The sequence below is a fragment of the Sciurus carolinensis genome, chromosome 11 (assembly GCF_902686445.1).
Source record: "Sciurus carolinensis chromosome 11, mSciCar1.2, whole genome shotgun sequence".
NCBI classification, from domain to species: domain Eukaryota; kingdom Metazoa; phylum Chordata; class Mammalia; order Rodentia; family Sciuridae; genus Sciurus; species Sciurus carolinensis.
Window position 1 is genome coordinate 9,149,633 of NC_062223.1, and position 21,028 is coordinate 9,170,660.

The window sequence follows — 21,028 nt, forward strand, 5'->3', positions numbered from 1 at the left end:
TTTGTCATCAGCACCCCCTCTGCAGCTGGCCCAATAGCGCGCTCCATTGTGATGGATACCTACTCCCCCCCAGCTTCTGAGTTCGTCCAGACAGTGGTTGCGTCCCGAGCTCTGCTGACGAGGAAGCCGCGACCCTCTCCCAGGGCGGTGATTGGCTAGCCCCGACCGGGGGCGGGCTGACCTGACTCTGCAGCGCAGTCCCCAGATGGCCCCGCCCCCGAGCCGGGCGGCCATTTGTGTGCGGCCGCGGGATTGGTCGCCCGGCTCCCGCGAGGGGGAGGGGAGGAGGCCGCGCGCACTCGCGCGTGCGTGAGCTGGCGCGCGAGAAAGGGCCCGGTCGCGCCGAGGCTCGAGCGGCCGTCGCCATTTTGTCGGGTTCTCTCTGACGCGGGAGCCGCCGCCACCGCCGCCGCCACCCGGAGGTATGAGGGATTCGTGTAGGTGTGCGGGTAGCCGAGGGCCGGGCCGGGCCGGGCCCCTCGCGGACGGGGCTTTGGCTTCTGGTGGCGTTGCGGACAGCCCGGGAAGACAACGAGGGGAGGCGGGGCCGGCCGGAGGGGGCGGGGCCGGGGTCGGGCCGAGTCTTTGTTGGGTGAGGAAGGCGGAGGTCGGGCCGCTGCCGGGGGCCTGGGTTTGGAGCCCAGCCGGCCTTTCATCTTAGAGCGTGTTGGAAGGGGATATCGCACAGTGTGGAGGTACACAGACTTCCCTCCAAAACGTGTTTCCAGGGACGCTCGGTGCCTCTTTCCTTACGCTCGCCTCTCCTCGCCGTTTAGACGTGCAGCGCTAACCACGATGCTTAAGCGCGCCTCCTCTGCGGGAGGTGGACTGTGTTGTGCTCGTCGACCCCGACCTCCTGTTTGCTTGTCACACGTGTTTCGCACTGCTCATGGACAGGCCTTTCTGCCTCCCTCGAGGAAGTATAATGAACTACTCTGTGAGGGTCTCGAAGGTGCCAAGAACTTTGGAGGATTAAACAGAAGCGCTGCGGTGCACTTAAATTTCCCACCCCATCCGACTTTTGAAATCTTGTTTCTTCTCTTCCAGGCTCTTGTCAGGATGGTTAAGCTGTTCATTGGAAACCTGCCCCGGGAGGCCACAGAGCAAGAGATCCGCTCACTCTTCGAGCAATATGGAAAGGTGCTGGAATGTGACATCATTAAGAACTACGGCTTTGTGCACATAGAGGACAAGACGGCGGCCGAGGATGCCATACGAAACCTGCACCACTACAAGCTGCATGGGGTGAACATCAACGTAGAAGCCAGCAAGAACAAGAGCAAAGCTTCAACCAAGTTACACGTGGGCAACATCAGTCCCACTTGTACCAACCAAGAGCTTCGGGCCAAGTTTGAGGAGTATGGCCCAGTTATTGAATGTGACATCGTGAAAGATTATGCCTTTGTACACATGGAGCGGGCAGAGGATGCAGTGGAGGCCATCAGGGGCCTTGACAACACAGAGTTTCAAGGTGAACTGCTTTGGGGCCTGGGTGGCAGAGCTGAGTGGGGTCTAGCTCAAGACAGGGGCAAGAACACAAGATCATGGGGCTGGCAAGGTCTTTTAACTGAAAATAATACATTAAGTCTATTGCTCTTAAAGCATAATTTATTCTTGGGGAAGCAGAATACTTCCCTTGTTCAGGTTTACTGAGATGTTCCTCAGCAGCTGTGTAGGATCACAAAGTTTGGGTCACTTTAGCCTGCGGTCTTCATTCATTCAAGTGCTGATAAAAGTCTAGTCTGTGGTGTAGATGAGTAGGTCATGGGGGAAGGGAAGGTAAAGGTCTGTGGCTTCCCTGCTTCTTTCGTTATGCCTAAGAAGCCTTTGGTTTGAGGGTCTAATGCTTAGAATTTATACTCCACTGCTTTGGGTGATGGGTAATGATGGGGAAAAGGTATCTAGAGGAAGCCCTATGTTATAAATCTCCGTGGTGAGTCTGAATTTGGGAAGTGTCTTTTGAGTGAATTTGTTAAGTCAAGAAAACAAACATGCCATGGACTATTCTGTTCCATCTATTTTTTCACCCTGAGGGAAGAAAAAAGTAAAATTTTCTAAAGAGTCAAGGTTAAATGAAAATGATAGTCTTACTTCAATGATGAAATTTGAGTTAAACATCATAGAGAGTATCATATTGTTTATACTGATAATAAAGTTACATGTGTTGTCATTTATACCACAAGAGGTTGTCTGAAAACTCTAGAACTGTGCTAATATGGTAGCCTCTAGCCACACATGACTGGTAAGTTTAAATTAATTGAAATTAGATAAAATTAAAAATTCACTTTTTCAGTTGTACTAGACACATATCAAACAATAGTCATATGAGCACAAGTATAGAGTTAGCACAAGTATAGAATATTTTCACAGTTCTGTTGAACAGCATTGTTCTACAAGGTTTTTTTAACAGTATCATGTTGGACTACACGTTCACAGCCACTTCTGGTTCTTAAGTCAAGAACCTTTTTGCCCTGAGTGCCACTAAAAGAGTTGTTAAGAAGTACTTCAAGTTCTTCTGCTAAACCTAGAAAGCAGAATGGAAAGAATAGGAGAAATGTAGACCAGAAAAAGGTAATAAAGTGTGCAAATAGTGGAGGTTAGTGGTTGAGGATCATCAGGTATCTGGCTTCAACCAGTGATGCCCTTATTCTTAGCTACTCTTAAAAACATAGGGCATGGGGCTGTGGTTGTGGTTAAGTGGTAGAGCACTTGCCTAGCTTGTGTGAGGCACTGGGTTCAATTCTCAGCACCACATATAAATAAATAAAATAAAGGTCCATCAACAACTAAAAAATGTATATTTAAAAAAAACAGACCAAACTTGGCATGGTGGCACACAACTTGTAATCCCAGCAGTAAGGAGGCTGAGATAGGAGGATCTCAAGTTCAAAGCCAGCCTCAGCGATGGCAAGGCCTTAAGCCTATACATTTCTCTACATTTCTCAGCGAGACTCTATCTCTAAATAAAATACAGAATAGGGCTGGGGATGTGGCTCAGTGGTTTAGTGCCCCTGAGTTCAATTCCCAGTACCAAAAACAAAACAAAATAAAATACAGGGCAAAAGTTGCAGGTACTTGATAACTACTAACTATCAAGTAGTCAAGTGTTTTAACTTTTCTCTGCTTCATTTGCCCCACTTAAACAAAATAGAGTTAATGATCCCTGCTGTACCTTCCCCACCATATAGTAGTGAGACTAGGATGAAGTAATACTTGTGAAAGTGTTCCCATGGTGAATGCACTGTATGATGAAAGGTGAGTGCTGTTTGCAACCATGAGTGTTAATATTCTGATGAGAAAATTATTTAAAATGTGATAGCTTAAGCTTTCCTTATTTGTCTTTTATATTTGTTTTTCTTTTATTATTTTGGAATGCTGATGCACTTTACCATTAAAAGTATTATTTTCCTTCAATGGTGGAAGGAGATCATGGATGGAGAGTGGGGAAGGAGGGTTCTCTCTTAACAGGTAATAAAAAAATTTAAAAGAATGTAAATTCAGGTACAGAATCCAAAGAGGTGTTCTAGCAGTAATACTACATGCCCTTACTTTTAAAATTGCATTTGAAAAAAGGAAAAGGGCAAAAACATGTATAAGGGAAATCAGTTAACTGGAGGAAGATGGCTTAGAATGAGTATTTTTTTGTTTGTTTTTATTTTTGTGGTGCTGGGAATCGAACCCCAGACCTTGTGCATGCTGGGCATGTGCTCTACCACTGAGCTGTGCCCCTAAACCTGAGTGGTTAATAAAGCAGATGTTACTATTTATGAAGTAGATACCTGAATAATGCAGTGGATCCATGAGACATTTTAAAATGTTATCATTTTCTTAGCACAGATAATAAACTGAATTAGGAAAGAAAAATCCTTTACTTGGTTTTTATGTTGTGTGCCTCTACCTTCTAGAAAGAGTGATTATCTTTGAGTTACACATGGAGACATTTTTTGTAACCTGCTATATTTCCCCCGGATGACAAGAGAAAGTTTAGTATTAGAAAATAAATCAGTTTTGCAGAAAATATAATCTAGACACCAATTTGCACATTTTTCAAATTAAAGCCTTTTCAGTTATCTATTAATTAAAATAGCCTCTGAAAAATGCCACTTTGGGCATCTGAACCTTTGTTTCTGAACTTAATGGTTGCCATTTAGATTTCTGCATTGTTTTCTAAAAGGAAGCAGTAGAAACTGAGTTATCTGTGTATCTGTTTCCTCTCCATAAGCAGCAGGGAACAACACAGTTGCATTGGAAAGGAAGGTGTTCCCAAATTTAGGCAGCTGAATTGGGAAGGATATGTACAGTTTAGGTGTCTTGTTTTCAGAATTAAATCAGAGTACTGCTGTGTATCAACTGCATCTCCAGTCATCCCTGGATCCTGGCACATAATAGGAGCTAAGAAATTAGGACCTCATTTTTCCCACCTCATCATTTTAATATTCTCTTCTAATCTAGCTTTCAAGAGAATAATACTTTTATTGGGCTAGTTTTCTGGAAAATGTTGGCATATTTCAGTAACTTTGAGGTCTCAGAAAATCTTTTACACTTTTGACCTAAGTAGATACAGTGGTAGAATTTGTCTTTGTCCTGGTTCTGAAAGGTAATAGAGAAAGAGTACTTTTTAATTATTTCAGGAACTTCAGGGGGTTTAAATTAAAAACTTGGTTGTAATTGTTAGAACAACTATTTAAACAATGACAAAAAAAAAAAAACCCTATCACTTTATTACAGATGTTTTTTAGTTCTAGATAAAATTTTTTTTTTTTTTTTTTTTTTTTTACTGGTATCCTTTTCACAACTACACAGATAGATTTTGCTACAGATGTTTATACACTTAAAAGAGTTCACACCCTCTAAGAAAAACAGAAATGAAGATTGGATTTAGTATCAGAAACATCAAGGTAAAAATCACTGGATTTTGTTTCTCTGAAAAACAGACCCAGAATCTATAAAAAAATAAAATGCAAGTTTAATTAGATTTTTTTCTTTCAAATGTTTACTTCTAGGTCTCTGGATTGACTGCTTTTTAGATTATCATGGTTACTCTGACTTCAGAATTGGAGCACAGTTTGTGTCTGTCACATAGCTTAATGTCACCATTGTATGTTTGAAAACCAAGTAATTCGTAATCCTCTAGTCTGAATTCTAGAGAGATCTACATTTGATGTGTGTTAGTGTGTAAGGGCAGAAATGTATTTCTGTTCTAAGCATAGGTAACATTGTGGCCCTTAATAACTTGTAAGAATTAGATGGGAGTATTTAAATCTCTGAAAACTGGGATGACTGACTAAATGCTGCGTGCAGAATTATTGCTGCTTGGTGTCTGGTAATGGTAATGCTGCCTTTTCATTAGCAGCTGGAGGTCAAAACCTGAACATCTTTGTTTCTGCTGAAGAGTGAGTCTTTGGACAGAAACAAGTTGACTACAGTGATAGGACTGCACTAATCCACACCCCTCTCATGGTCAGTGTATGGTGCTGTTCTGTCCAGCATCCTAAATCAGGTTGTTCCCAACAGGATGGTGAAAGCACAAGGCCTCCTATTGCACAGCTGTATCCAGAACAAGACGTATTAAAAGAGCAACGTGCTGATGGCAGATGGGGGGGAACTGTTCTGAGCAGCCCTTAAAGTGACAAGATGTCCATTTTCTTTATTCGTACTGGCCTTTTGGCTACAATTTGAAAAGTATTGACTGGATCTCCAGAGTCTTAATCCAGTTGAGGACTAAATTATTGCCAGTACTAACTACTCCTTTTCCTAAACTGCTTTTAAAAACTTCAGATGTTTTCATCAGTAAGGGACCCTGGGTTTGGTGGGACACAGTCCTGAGCAAAGGTGGTTTCTTCTCAAAGCTGTTCCTCAATGTTAGTCATTTCTTAGAAGCATGGATATGACTCTTTTGAATGGGGGCCCAGAATCCTTTAGTCAAATGCTGCATTTTTCAAACAAATAGAAAATTCTGTATAAAGAACTGTAAGCACTGAGCACAGTAACATATTGTCTATAATCCTAGCTACTCAGGAGGCTAAGGCAAGAGGATTGTAAGTTCAAGTTTAGCCTTAGCAATTTAGCAACACCTTGTCTCAAAAACTAAAAAGGGCTGTAGATGTAGCTTAGTGGTAGAGCACCCCTAGATTCAGTTCCTATTGCCACATTAAAAAAAAAAAAGGGAAGAATTATAAGCTAAGTGGCAAGTTGAAATCCTGTTTGTTCCATTACATGGGAACACATTATCACTAAGCAACTGGTACTGTTTTAAGATCTTCCTAAGTCTTGCCTTGGTCAGAGACTTTTCTGCAATACACATGGATTAGCCCTTGAGGAAAAAAAGTGAGGGTGGGATTAAAATCTAGAGGGTCTTATAATTCTCAGAGGTATAGAAATGATGCAGATGATAAGCCAAATATTATTTGGTATCCAACATAGCCTTCCCCTGCAGAAATTGCTGAAGGAAACAAAATAGAAGATTGCTGTTGGATTTTGTTGCTGAGGATTGAACTCAGGGCCTTATGCATGCTAATAAGCACATGCTCTTCCCACTGAACCTGCCCTATTGCTGTGGTGGTCCCCTCCCCATGCCCTCAGCCTTACTGGGGATTGAAACCACGGGTTTGTTACCCCTGACCTGCATCCCTAGCCCTTTTTATTTTTTGTTTTGAGACAGGTTCTTGCTAAGTTGCTTAGGGCCTCACTAAGTTGCTGCAGCAAGTCACTGGGATTGTAGTATGTACTACCATGCCTAGCTATTGCTGAGTAAGCTACAGTAAATGCTCAGGCCTTACATGGTCCTGAGTACAGCAGGGGTGGGGGGCGGAAGATGCCTTCCAGATCTAGCATAAATGAGGTTTTTGTTGGATATTTGGTTTAGAAGTATTCAGGATTTGATCATTATAGTTGATAATAGTCAGAACTAGAAGTTTTGTGTGTGTGTGTGTGTGTGTGTGTGTGTGTTTGGGGGGAAAAGGAAAGTTGCAGACAGAAGTAGATGGGAATCTGCTACTGAGGTAAGTAGAAAGGATTAACTGGTCTCTGAGGACTAACATTTTCTGGCTTTCATCTATATTGAACGTCAGCTGTTTTTTTGGAGGGCATTGCTGAAAAAGGGTCACAAGAATGTGTGTATGTATGTGTCCTATGTTTACTTTCATTTGGAGGAGGCTAAAGAGTGTCAGTGAGTTATAATCATCTTAATCTATTTCTTCAAGGCAAAAGGATGCACGTGCAGTTGTCTACCAGCCGGCTTCGAACTGCCCCTGGGATGGGAGACCAGAGTGGCTGCTATCGGTGTGGGAAAGAGGGACACTGGTCCAAAGAGTGCCCAGTAGACCGTACTGGGCGTGTGGCAGACTTTACTGAGCAGTACAATGAACAGTATGGAGCAGTGCGCACACCCTACACCATGGGCTATGGGGAATCCATGTATTACAACGATGCATACGGAGCTCTCGACTACTATAAGCGCTACCGGGTCCGCTCTTATGAAGCGGTGGCGGCAGCGGCGGCGGCTTCTGCATACAACTATGCAGAGCAGACCATGTCTCATCTGCCTCAAGTCCAGAGCTCAGCTGTAACCAGTCACCTCAACTCCACTTCCGTTGATCCCTATGACAGACACCTATTGCCGAACTCTGGTGCTGCTGCCACCTCAGCTGCTATGGCTGCTGCCGCTGCCACCTCTTCCTCTTATTATGGAAGGGACAGAAGCCCACTGCGTCGTGCTGCAGCTGTGCTCCCCACAGTTGGAGAGGGCTACGGTTATGGGCCAGAAAGTGAGCTGTCTCAGGCTTCAGCAGCTACACGGAATTCTCTGTATGACATGGCCCGGTATGAGCGGGAGCAGTATGTGGACCGAGCGCGGTACTCAGCCTTTTAAAAACTGGAGGTGAGAGTGGGGTGGGTGTGGTTAAGAGATTCCATTTAGTTCCCTCACAAGAGACCTTTGCTTCATAGAGTAGGCTAGAGTACCTGTTTGCTTTTGGAACAATATCTAAGAAGTACCAATCATGTGTTATTCTTAGTATTTCTCCAGTTTAGGCCACAGGTTCATTTGGCCTGTTGAGGTTTTAGAATGTGACTCCACATACTCAAAGGGACATTTTGTTGGGGATAATATTCTTTTGAATATTTTGGTTCATTTGAGTTACAGAAAAACATTTAAGAGAACTAACATTTGTTTGGTGGCCTCTGTATACTAATATCTAGACGATAAGAGGTATTTCCTTATACAGGAAGGCAACAAAGGCTCCAGAGAGATTAGTATTTTGCCCATTGTTATTTGGTAAATGAGGGAGGTGAAGCCAAAATTCAAACTCAAGCCTGACTCTTAAAATCCATGCTCTTTCCCCTAACAAAGTCAGTGTGGTATTAAACTGAAGGGTACAGGTTCAGAAATTAGTAATGGACCTCACAGAATATTAACTAGAACTTTTGGCTTCCAGTTTGCTAATAAAATCATTGGGTCATTAGCCTTTATCATGGAAGTTCTTCAATATGATATCTGCAAGCCAAATAAAGTCCTATAAATATTAAGTGTCTAATTATAAGAAACTTGTTTGCTGAATGTTTGATGCTCTGTCCCATACAGTCCTTTTCCTTATTCAGATCCAGAGCACTGGAGCACTTAAGCCCTGTTTTCTTGTAGCCTGTGATATGCTTCCCATTTTGTTCAGCATTTTTGGTTTTTTGTGTGGGAGGAACACAAGGAATTAGATAAATTGGCAATCTTTTGATGTACATAAAATCCCATAGGTTGTAACTCGGAAAAGTTAATGTTTCCTACTTCAGGACTGTGTACCAAAGGTGTTGGAAGGCAGAAATAAATAGTATCAAGTTCATCAGAGTGGAAATAGCATCACGACAACTTTATATTTTCATGGTTTTCCTTACAGTTTGAAATTGGGCATCACGTGGATTTGAGCCCCAGTAGTAAGGTTAAACTGAGTTATTACTGAGCGTCCAGAGTTTCAAGTTGTCCCCTCTTTGGTATAGGTGTAGAAGAAAGAAAAGCTACAGAAATTTCCTTTTTGTGAAGTGAGAAGCAACTATGTCATGAACTTGTGATGTTACATCTTATATGACCATGTCAGTAAGATTTGGGATTTCCTGAGACCACTGTGTAGCAGTGTGTCCTTGTGTATGAAGTAGATAAACTTAGAAACTGTGGAGTTTGCCATTAATTTTTACAGCTGGATCTTCCATGAGAGTTGAGATGCCTCTGAAGTGAAGTAAGTTGGTATCAATCTATCAGATAATTTTTTTCTTTCAAGTATGTTTCAAAGTTAAATTAATATATTGTGGTCTTTAAAGGATATTGCTACAGCATTTTAAAAGTGAATTTTAACTGACAGCAGTGGTTGTTCAACTAACCTCTTTTTAGTGATGACTTTTAAAGAAACTTACCTTCCAGGTGTGAACCTCAATTGGACTGAATAACCCTGAGTTGGTTGCAGTCCCAGGAGCCTGATGTTAATGAGGCTGCCAGGAGGAAATACTCCAGAACTGTTGGGGATCCAAATTCGGGTCTCACCCTAGCAGAACTGATCCAAGAACGTCACAGCTTTTGAAGTCGATTGGCACAGATCAAGACCAAGATTTGGCCCTTTGTCTGTAATAAGTAGAGGAACTTGGTGTGAGTTAACTTCTTTTTTCCCCCAGCCATTGGTGTCTGGAGTTTCCATCATCAATGGAAGAATTAGAGAGTTCTAGCAGTGATTTCTTCTTTTGATGTGGCAAGGGAGATTTGGTCAATTAGGGAAACCACTGGAACTGTGGCTCTAAATCTGTGACAGTGTGACATGTAGTTGTGTTAGAGATTGGTGAATGACCCACTATTCCTTGAGACTGTCCCTTTATGAGTGTTATTTCTGAAAGTTTGTTTACTATGAAAGATTAAAAATGGGTGCATGTGCACCTATAGTCCCAGCTACTTGGAAGGATCACTTATAAGCCCAGGAGAGTTCAGCCAGAGCAACATAGTGAGATCCCATCTTATTTAAAAAAAAAAAAAAAAAAAAAAAAAAAAAAGAGGAGTAGAGCAACTGACCATATTTGAGATCTTGGTATCTTTTGCTTTTTCTAGACCAAAAATTAAATTGTAATTTTTGATGGTGTACATTTGCTCTTTGGAGCACTGGTAGCCTTCTATTAAAAGAGGTCATCTAGCTGGGCGCATTGGTGCACACCTGTAATCCCAGCGGCTCTGGAGGCTGAGGCAGGAAGATCACAAGGTCAAAGCCAGCCTCAGCAATTCAGTGAGACCCGTCTCTAAATAAAATACAATAAAGGGCTGGGGATATGGCTCAGTAGTTAAGCTCTCCTGGGTTCAATCCCTTGTGCCAAAAAATAAAGTTATCTTGCTTAGAGATGGATAAGAAAATGAGAAAGTTGAATTTATCACCAATACAGCAGACTCCCACCTAGATTACATCTATATGTCTATATATAGCTATAAGTATATTCCTTTATAGAACTATTAATAGAATCCTAAGTAATTTTGTGGAATATAAGTTTGATACAGTCTGACTTGGTTTTGTTTTGTTCTTTGTTTTTTTTTCCCCCGTGGAATACAGGACGGGACCAGGGCCCTTGTACTCGGAGCCAAGCTACTCTCCCGGCATTGTGTAAGCCTCTTGTGTTGTGCTCTCTTTCAGGTAGGATAATTGCGGACTGAACCCTCGGGCTGCGGTCATATATGAGAACTTGCTCCGCGCGGTCCCCTTTGCCGGGATGTTTCCATTGCTTCATGTTTCAGTAAACAGAGGAGTTTGTGACCAACTATGTTTTCTTTCTTAATTTAATTCTTCTAAGTTGACTTTTCTTTCCTCCTGATACTAGTCTTTGTAGCCTTTCACTTTGTTCCTTATATTCTCAGCCTCAGAGCAGACCTAGGTAAGGACTATGCTGGCATTCCCTTTTTCCTGTACAGTGAAACCCCTCTTATCTTGCTTTCCCTAGGATTTGAACCCTTCCTCCCTGCCTACCTGCAGCATCTCCTCTCCCTTTAAAATGACCATGTAGTGGCAAGCAGCCTTTTACTCTTCTCTGTTAGCTCTGGACTCTTAACATTGAAGCTAATCTTCTGAAATTGCTAGGACCATTGGGGGTTTTGTTGTTGTTTTGTTTGTTTTTTGTTTTTTTTTTTTTTGTCTGACCTGTGATCGTGGTACAGCATTAGCTGAAATTTAGCCTTGTTTTACTCCACTCCTCCCACTTTTTTTTTTTAATTTTTTGACAAATAAACATTTCTAACACAGAAGTATCTTTTTTGTTTGTATGATTGTTTTTACCACCAGTATCTTCTCATTCTTGCCCAGTGTGCTCAAACTACAAAAATCTAATCACCGACTGTCTCAAACTTAGATGTAGAAGGAAGGAATTAGTAAAGTGAGTAATATGACTTCAGAAATAGGTGAAAGAGAAACATGCCAGAATACTGAGACACTGATGAATGTGGTATAGCTGGTGTCAGGCTTTTTTCTAAATAACCAGAACTGCTTTTGACAGTATAAAGGCTAGACCTCAGATTAGTAGTGATAGAAGCCTCACAGGAAACCTTGAATCAGGAAAAGGCTGAGCCAGAATATCTGCAGGGACCTATTACATTGACTCAATTTAACTTTTTAGTTTGCTGGGCCAGTATAATGAACATACATTTGAGAGGCCTTAGCAACTTAACAGACCCTAAGAAATGATGAGATCCTGTCTCAAAAAATAGAGGAATAGGGATGTAGCTCAGTAATAGAGTACCCTTAAGTACCAAAAAAAAAAAAAAAAAAAGTGTTGGGGGTAGGGCAGCTATGGTTGTACACATCTGTAAACCCAGCTACTTAGGAGGCTGAGGTGGGGGGATTACAAGTTTGCATCCAGGGCAAATAGCAAGATCTCATTTTAAAATAAAAGGGCAAGGGATGTGGCTTAGTGGAGCACTTTGGTCTTTGATGCAGGAGGCCTTGGGTTTAATTCCCTATACTACCAAAAATTTTTAAAAAGTGTCATAATATTTGGAGCAGAAAAGCAAATAGTGTGTTCATATGCAGTGACAATATTATGCAGTAAAGTGTGTCTATCTTTGAGATTTTTTTTTTTTCTAGTTTTTTTTTGTTGTTGTCTTCCTGGTACTTGAGATTGAACCCAGGAGTGCTTTACCACCGAGCTACATCCCCAGCCCTTTTTACTTTTATTTTGCTAAACTCAGTTGGCCAAGAACTTGGAATTCTCCTGGCTCAGCCTTCCAAGTAGCTGGGATTTCAGGTATGTGCCACCATATCTAACCTTGATCTCCACCCACTACCCAGGATATAGCTCAAGTTGGTAGAGTGTTTGCCTCACATGCACAAGGCTCTGGGTTCAATCCCAGCACCACAAAAACAAAACAAAACAAAAAAAAACCAAACATTTTATCATTGTTCAGTTCCCATAAAATTAATTTAATGCTAGACTCAATCATGCTTAAGCTTTATGGTGACATGTAACTTCTGGCTACATGTGAAATTTCACCTACAATTATGTAGCATTCCTACATCCCCCTCACCCCTTTTTTGTGTTGGGGATCAAACCCAGATCCTAGAGTATGCTAAGTACACATTTTACCCCTGAGCTGCACCCCTTAGCCCTCCCCACATATTTTATGCTTAAAACAGAAGTTTTCCCTGATTTGGGAGATGGGCCTAAGGATATGACAATCTAAAGATGCAATGCCCACATCCCAACTAGTGTAAAGTACACAAGGTCCAGGTAAGCTTCAACAGGGAGGCAGGACTGTCCATTTTACAAAAGGGTAAAGAAGGCAAAGATAGTAGGATTCTTTCATGATTGATGTGCATGACACCAGGCACAGCCAGTAAATAAATACGTGTTGGCTTTGCTGACCACCAAAATCAGTGGTATGTTAGGTTTGCACCAACAGGTTTGCCAGGTGTGGTGAGTGTAACTAGGAGACTAAGAAAGGAGGATCACAAGGTTGAGGCCATCCTCAGCAACTTAGTGAGACCCCGTCTGAAAAAAAAAAATTTTTTTTAAGGGCTGGGATAAAGCACCCTTGGGTTCAATCTCCAAAGGAAATCCCTATATCACTGCAAAAGAGAAATACTGGCAAAGGATTACATTTTCAGCCAGTGAAAGAACTGCTGAGCTGGGGTTGTGTCTCAGTGATAGAGTGCTTGCCTGGCATGTGTGACGAACTGGGTTCGATCCTCAGCATCGCATATAAATAAATAAAATAAAGGTCCACTGATGACTAAAAAAATATTTAAAAAAAAAGAACTACTGAGTAGGGACAAATGGATTTATGTCTAAACCTCAGTTCTTACATGAGAAGTTGAATGTTATGGATACAAAATTCCTTTTATTTACCAAGACCAAGTTTCTTGTTGCAGACCACTTCAGAGTTCAGACTTCTTACACTAAAAGTTCCTAAATTCCTTTATCAACTGTTTGAACTCCTATCATGTGCCAGGATCTGGGGATGAGATAAATGGAGTGAGACGTATGGTTCCTAATAAAAGAAGCAAAACCTTAATATGTTTTTGGTAAGTTCTATGGAGTAAACCTATCACAGTGATATAGCAAGCCTAAGCAACTTAGCAGGACCCTGACTAAGTTTTTTTTAGAAGGGGGATATAGATAGGTAGAGTGCTTGCCCCGAGCATTCACGAGGCCCTGGATTCCACCCCCAGTACACCAAAAAAAACAAATCACAGGGACTGATGTGGGAGTGTCGCTACTCCCAAGTGGATTAGGCAGTACATGTGAAAGCCCATAACAAGCAAGAGTGAGACTCCTCCCACTAGGAACCAGACAGGCAGCTTTGTACACAAGAAATCTCAAGAAGTAAGTTCATGGCAAGTCTTATAAGCTGTTTAAAAATAACTGAGAATAACTGGAAGCTTCAGGTTAAGTTTAGGGATAACAGGCTAACTCATTTTTTTCTAAAGATCATGCCACTCAATGATGCACACCTGTAACCTCAGCTATTTGAGAGGCTGAGGCAGGATGATTGCAAATTTGAGGCCAGTCTGGGCAACTTAATGAGAACTTAGTGAGAAAATAAAATATGAAAAGGGCTGGAGGTATAAATCAGTGGTAAAGTCCCTGGGTTCAATCCCCAGTACTGCTGTCCCCCCACCCCCCAAAAAAAAAAAATCACTGATGGGAAAGGAATAAAAGTGAACAGCAGTACAAATGTGAGATTTGTCTGATGTTTAAGAGTTCTCTCCTCTAAATCATGAAGTCAGCAGAATTGATTTATTGTTTTTCTGGTACTGGGTATTGAACTCTGGGGCGCTCTGCCAGTGAGCTACATCCCAACCTTTCTTATTTTTTGCTAACTTGCCATCTTCCTGCCTCAGCCTCCCAAGTTGCTGGGATCACTGATATGTGCCATCACACCTGGCTTAAAGTTTTATTTTAAAAGAAGAAAAAATACCTTTTTGGACAGGAAATGGACCATTCATGAGGATGTATGATTCTGGGTACAATCTGAAATCAACCTTGATGTTGAGAAAGCCATAAATAAGGAATAGGCTGTGTCTCCTACCCTAATATTTGCTTAGTACCTGATTAGGTCAGGCTTTGCCGCAAGAATTTGCAAAAAGCACCAGAGTGCTAAGGGGTAGAGGAAATAAAATAGGATCCCCCAGATTTTAAGAGACTACTGAGAGATTGAATATAGTGTTTAGAAACAGGTCTGAGGTCAGAGTTCTAGGATTAGAAATCTCATCACCACCACTGATGCTCAGATTAAGACAGATGACTGTTAACCAACAGTATAAAACGGTAATTGTGATGAGAAATGTAAAACAGTTGTTAGACTTGTACCTTAAGATTGATTTTTGCCAGGCATGGTGGCATATGCCTGTAATCCCAGTGCTCAGGAGGCTGAGGCAAGAGGATCAGAAGTTCAAGGCCAGCCTCAGCAATTTAGCAAGCCCCTTAGCAACTCAGTGAGACCCTGTCTCTAAATAAAATACAAAAAGGGCTGGGGATGTGGCTCAGTGGTTAGGGGCCCCAGAGTTCAATCCATGGTACCAAAAACAAAAGATTGACCTTTTTGATACTGTTGTCTTGGAATAGAACTAATCTGTCCCACATAGACAGTGAATGTTTGTGAGGGATGATGAAGGCCAAGGGGATGACCCTGGCCCAGTTTTGAAGAATAACCCAGGCCTTCACATCCATGAACTTCTTCTTGAGTAGTCAGCCATTTGGGGCAGGGTTCTGGGCACACACCCAAGCAAGGCCCAGGCACAGTGGCAGCATTCTGAGAGGCACTTGAAGTCCAAGGGAAAATAAACCCTATCCTGACTTTCAGTATCACTGCCTGGTAGAAAAGCAGCCAGATTCCTCTAGGTGGAGTGTGAGAACTTGGGCGGGGGGCTAGTGCAACACCCCCCATAGGGGTTTTGCGGAAGGCACAGACCTACTGAGCTACACCTCAGCTCTACTAAGCAAAGTCACTGTAGCTCAAGCATTGCACCACACTTCAGGCATGCCTGAGGCAGCCTCTAACCTAACCCCTGCCTGATTCCCAGCCACACAGTGAAGTCAGACTGAGGCACAGACAGTAGGTCCTCATGGCATTCTATGTAGTATAAGGAGCTTGTCTAAAGAGCAGAAAAAAGTTGGCTGCCTGTAAGACATCCCAGAAAAAGACTCAGTCTCAGGGTTTTCTACTTTACCACCGAGGAGAACTGAAGTGCAAAAATGGCAGAATCAGCTCTAGGAACCCAGAGGGGAAGGGCAAAAGATCTGATGAAATGAATCCCAAGAGTTCTGACAGGTTTGTAGGGACCCAGGCCAAATATAATCCACACATCCATCATCTCTGCTGAAAATCCACAAGAACCCAGTAAGGAGCATGGTTGCCTTCCAATAATTAAGGCACTTGGGGTTTAGAAAGGTTAAATGATCTCTTCTTCCCCAGGTGGTAAAGAGACATCTCCGCCCCTGACCCTATTCCTGATGTTTGTTCTCCATAGCAGAAAACAAGGGTGAAGCGACTGAAACATTAATAAGCAGTTAGCATAGGGACCTGCAGTCGTAAGGGGACCTGTCCGACACACAGATGGCAGGTTTCCAAGCTCTTCATAGGGCAAGGCCAACAAGGCTGCCAGTGTTGGTGGCCCTGGCATCAGGATGGTGGCTGAGAGGATTAGGAAAGTTGAGTGGCTAGCAAAAGGACTTCCTCCATGTGCTGTGAGCACGAGTCTTCCCCCATGTTGGGGCATGGCCAGTACACTTCAGTGGCTGTTTGTGAATGAGTTCTACTGAAGTTCAGTTTAGCTGGGTGTACATCCAACAATCTACACGTCCCCACCTTGAACTGCACAGCACTGAAAAGGGTGGAGAAATGGATCACCACCTGTCAGGCAGGAAAGGCAAGCCAACACTCCCTGTGTACCTACCCCTTCTCTCAAGACCTTGGGGACACTGGCAAGGAGCATGACTTACCAAGAGGTCAGAACCCAGGGGCACTGGCCTAGTAGCCATGGAGTGGGTGCTGCTGTTGGCCCTGGACCTACTGACTGTTGGACTAATGGTTCAAAATCCAGGTTCCGCAGGATACCAGAACTCAAACCCAAGTCCTTACTGTGGCCTTGGGCATGCAACTTAGCCTCTGAGCCTCCTGGCTACTGAATGTCAAATGCAAATGACATGCTTTCATCTCAGAGTTGTTTAGGGCAGTAAATGTAAAGCAATGTAAATGTTGGCTATTATTATAACAAACTGTGCTAGGCCCTGAAGAGCTTGACAAGTGCAAACTAAAGAAGGGTCCCAACCCTCCTGGAGCTCACCAGCTAAGTAGACTGTCGCATACAAAAATCCCAGCAATTTGGGAGGTCAAGGTAGGAGATCACAAGCTCAAGGCCAGCCTCAGCAATTCATCTAAGTAGAAGGGGGTTGGAGGGACCTGCCAACATTCCAGCTCTGCCCTTTGGGATCACATCTAAACTACAGGGCCATCCTCAGGAATGAGACACTTCTACCATCTCTCTGCCTCTGATTGCTCAACTGTTCATCTTTTGGGTATTAAGAATTGAACCCAGTGAGCTTTACCCCTGAGCTACATCCCAGTCCTTTTTAAATTTTGAAACAAAGTCTGTTGTTGAGGCTGGGCTTGAACTTGGAATCCTCCTCACAGTTGCTGGGATTACAGGCCTGCTCTACCATGCTCAGCTAGGTTAGCTAAACTGCAGGATTCCAGCCCAGCAGTGGCCACCTATGAACTCTGGTTCTACGCTAGCCTGGCCCTGGGCTGGCATCCAGTTTCTCAAATGACTCATGGCTATGGATGAAGCTGAGGATGGTTATGGAGTAAGGTAAAGGGTAGTATATTCTCAAGAGAAACACATCATTCAAATAGTAGCTTACATATATTTATTATACGAGTGTCATGCATTGTTTCTAGGTACTGGGCTGTTTTTCCTCACCTCTACAATCTTTTGAAGAGAATATTCAATAAATGAATAAAGAAATCAGAATAAAACCACAAAATATACAAACTGGGTATAATGTTGGGTAATGATGGGGGTTGGGCCTTCAAATTCACAACAGGTGGTCTGGGAAGGCCCTCTGATTTGGTCCTGAAAGTAAGACCTAAACAGGAGGGGGTCATTGAGCTGAAGATGTAGCTCAGTGGTAGAGCGCAAGCATGAGGCCCTGAGCTTGATCCCTGGCAGCAGGGGTGGGGGTGAGTGAGCCCTAAAATGGTCAAAAGGTAGGTCCTTCCAGGTAGAAAAAGACCTTGAGACAGGAAAAATTTTGAAAGGAGGGCCAATGTGGTTTAGAAAAAGGTGGGTAAAGGGGGTTATTTTATCTCGAGATGATGGAATATGAGGTAGAGGCCAAGCATTTTAGGCCAAGGAAAGGACTGGCATTTTACTTTAAATAGGAAGTTGCCAAAAGGTTGTAAGGAAGAGAGTAACCATCTGATGTGTATTTGATTGACAGAATCATTCTGGCTACTGAATAGACACAAAATTGGAGAGAGACCAGGAGAAGGCCACTGTAGTAGTCCTAAGTAGAAGAGAACAGTTATGAACTGGGACTCTCAAAAACACGGAGACATTTGATATAAAATGTGCTAAAGAACTGATGAAAGGAAATAAAAGAATCAAAAGATGGAGGCTGGGGACTATAGCTTAGTAGTACAGCACTTGCCTGATATGTGCAAGGCCTTGGGTTCAGTCCCAGTACTACAAATTTGGCTGCAAGAGATGGGTGTTCGTTAACATTTAAAGAGATGGTGAAGACTGGAGAAGTGGTTTTGGTGTGCAGAGACTGAGTTCCACTTCAGACATAACCAAGTTTGAGGTATATGAAAATAACCAAATGTTAAGTAGATCTTTTGAATTCCTGAACCCTGAGCACACAGGAGAGGTTTGGGACTGTAGATGTAAATCTAAGAGTCTTCATCTATATCAACATTATGGTACAGAAATAAAATGTGAGCCACAAATGCAAGCCACATAGTTAACTGAAAACTTTTAATAGCCACATTTGAAAAAGAAACAGGTGAAACTATATTAATGTATTTTAACCTAATATATGCAAAATATTATTTGAACAAGTAATAAGCATTAAAATGAATTGAGGGGGCTTGCACTTATAGCTCAGTAGTAAAGTGCTTGCCTAGCATGTGTGAGGCACTGGCTTTGATCCTCGGCACCACATAAAAATAATTAAGATAAAGGTATTGTGTCCATCTACCAAAAAAAAAAAAACACAACTTTTTTTTTTTAGATTAATGAGGTGCCAAACACATGTAATCCCAACCACTTAGGAGGCTCAGGTGGGAGGATCTCAAGTTCAAGGCCAGCCTCAACTACTTATCAAGGCTCTACACAACTCAGTGAGACCCTGTCTCAAAATTTTAAGGGCTGGAGATGTGGCTCAGTGGTTAAGTGCCCTTTTTTCAGTATCAGAAAAGAAGGAAGGAGAGGCATAGCTCAATAGTGAAGCTTGACTGGCACACATGAGGCCCTGGGTTCGGTTACCAGCACCACCAAAATTTTAAAAAGGCATTTTATATTCTTTATTATACTAGCTTTTTGAAATTCTGTGGATATTTTGCGCTCACTTATCACTTACGTGGCTATGGCTACCTGAACATCACAATTCTAGATGGTATACAATGCCCAGGGAATTGGTGAAATCACACAGAATAGAATTTTAATCTCAGCACTATTGACATTTGGTGTGAGTGCTGTTCTAATGCATTGTAGGGCATTTATTAGTATCCCAGGCTTCTACCTCCAGATGCCAGTAGTACTCCTCAGTTGTGACAACCAAATACAACTTCAGACATTGCCAATGTCCCATCAGGGGTAGAGATGAGAAGTCACTTCTGCCTTTACATGATGTGAGCCACTCCACTTTGTACTTCCTGGGCTCTAGAATGACAAATCTATTATAGCAGCACAAAACAAACCCCTCTGAGGGGAAGGTCATAGCTTTGAACACCCAGAAATTAACAACATTAATACACTACTTATAACACGACTTACTACCATTACAGACCATTTGGGTATAGCAACTCTTTCCAACCAGCAGGAAACCCCAGGAGTAAGTCCCTCACTTAAGCCAACGTACTTTTTTAAAAAAAAATTTTTGAAACAGAATGCTTTTATTTATTATTATGTGGTGCTAAGGATCAAAGCCAGCACCTCATATGTGTTAGGCAAGCACTCTGCCTGCCACTGAGCCTCAGCCCTGGCCCAGGCCAACATACTTCTGAGTACAGTTTAAGAGACCATCTATGGTCTTGCAGCCTAATTCAAAGAAAAGGTCATGGGACCTGAGTGAAGAATAATTTCTAGTAGAGTAGAGACATATAAGAATAAGCCAAATATGACAATGTGCCCAAATGGAACTGGAGTGGGTGTACTGCAAATCAAGTACAGCAGGAGCTTTCACCAAACATAAGGAAGTTCTCAACATCACAACTAAACTCTGTCTTGGACTGTCAATGGGACTACTTTGCCAAAGAAAAATTTTTCACAAGTTAAAGGAATAAGTCAAGATAGTGGTGCACAACTATACTCCCAGTGACTCTGGAGGCTAAGGCACAGTGCAAGTTTAAGAACAGCCTCAGCACTTTAACAAGACTTGTCTTAAACAATAGAGATGGGGTTTCAATCCACGGTACTGAGAAAAAAAGCCACTAATTTAAAGGCGCATCATTTATTTATGTGCTACTAAAATATAAACTATGAATGATAAAACTATGATGTATGCAAAACCAATTTTCAGACAAATCTTAAAAACTGGTCTAATAATTGACAAACTATATCCATTTCATTCCTAAATTACTCAAAAAAAAAAAAAGGGACAGGGTCTTGCTGTTACTCAAGCTGGCCTCAAATGACCCTCCTGCCTCAGCCTCCACATTAGTTGGGTTTACAGGCACACACTACTGAGCCCAAATTTTTTCCTTTTCAGTTGAGCCATGTGTCCAAAATCTGGCTCCCTGTCTCTGGGTCTTCTGCACTTCATAGATGTGCCATGCTGAAATTCTCCAGGAAACTGTTTTCCATACATCATAGCTCCCAGGCTACTCATCTGATTTTCTAGAAGAAACTTCTATTGTTCACTGCAAATGTCTCTTCCTTCAAATAAATTCAAGTCTATAAATAAATCAGGACATCCTAGTTCAACTCAATAGGTAACCTACTATTCTAATACTAGGGAAGCTCCAAATTCAAAGGGTAGTGTCAATATTCCTTACACTGTGAACTTGAAAGGTCCCATCTTGTTGCATAACTAAGGAAAAGACAAACGCCTTGGATGCAAAGGTACTGAAGGAAAAGGCACAGCCCTTAATGGAAGCACCAACACCTAGTGGATTGGGAACTCCATTTTCCTCTGTTGGCCTTGAACAAATGAGGCAATACTGGAATAATAAAAGGTTCAACTTAGCTTTGAAGGTTCACTTATTAGCTAAGCATATCCTCCTTCTGTGTCTTACCTCCTTAGCAGACAGGGAGCATCCCTGCTTTCTAGCTTGGGAGTTTTACCTGCCATAAAGTGCTAAAGT

At 42.3% G+C, this 21,028-nt stretch overlaps 1 protein-coding gene across 4 annotated transcripts; it reads left to right on the top strand.

The window, feature by feature from the left end:
• Positions 1-274: 274 nt before the first annotated feature.
• LOC124959013 (RNA-binding protein 4B) lies at positions 275-11,206 on the top strand. Of its 4 annotated transcripts, XR_007103958.1 has the most exons (5): positions 275-422; positions 1,048-1,471; positions 7,203-7,879; positions 9,404-9,625; positions 10,566-11,191. XR_007103958.1 is itself a non-coding variant. In XM_047517659.1 (4 exons), the coding sequence occupies exons 2-3, from the start codon at positions 1,060-1,062 to the stop codon at positions 7,868-7,870; spliced, it is 1,080 nt and encodes a 359-aa protein (XP_047373615.1). In that variant the 5' UTR covers positions 275-422; positions 1,048-1,059; the 3' UTR covers positions 7,871-7,879; positions 9,404-11,206. The 4 variants fall into 4 exon arrangements, 3 of the variants coding, with proteins under 3 accessions (XP_047373615.1, XP_047373614.1, XP_047373616.1); XM_047517659.1 differs by having other exon boundaries at positions 9,404-11,206; XM_047517658.1 differs by lacking the exon at positions 9,404-9,625 and having other exon boundaries at positions 10,647-11,178.
• The last annotated feature ends 9,822 nt before the right edge of the window (positions 11,207-21,028 follow it).

Coding starts and splice junctions, on each gene's coding strand:
- LOC124959013 (XM_047517659.1), top strand. CDS start 1,060: ATGGTTAAGCTGTTCATTGGAAACCTGCCCCGGGAGGCCACAGAGCAA. Junction 1,472..7,202: donor TGACAACACAGAGTTTCAAG/GTGAACTGCTTT, acceptor TATTTCTTCAAG/GCAAAAGGATGCACGTGCAG.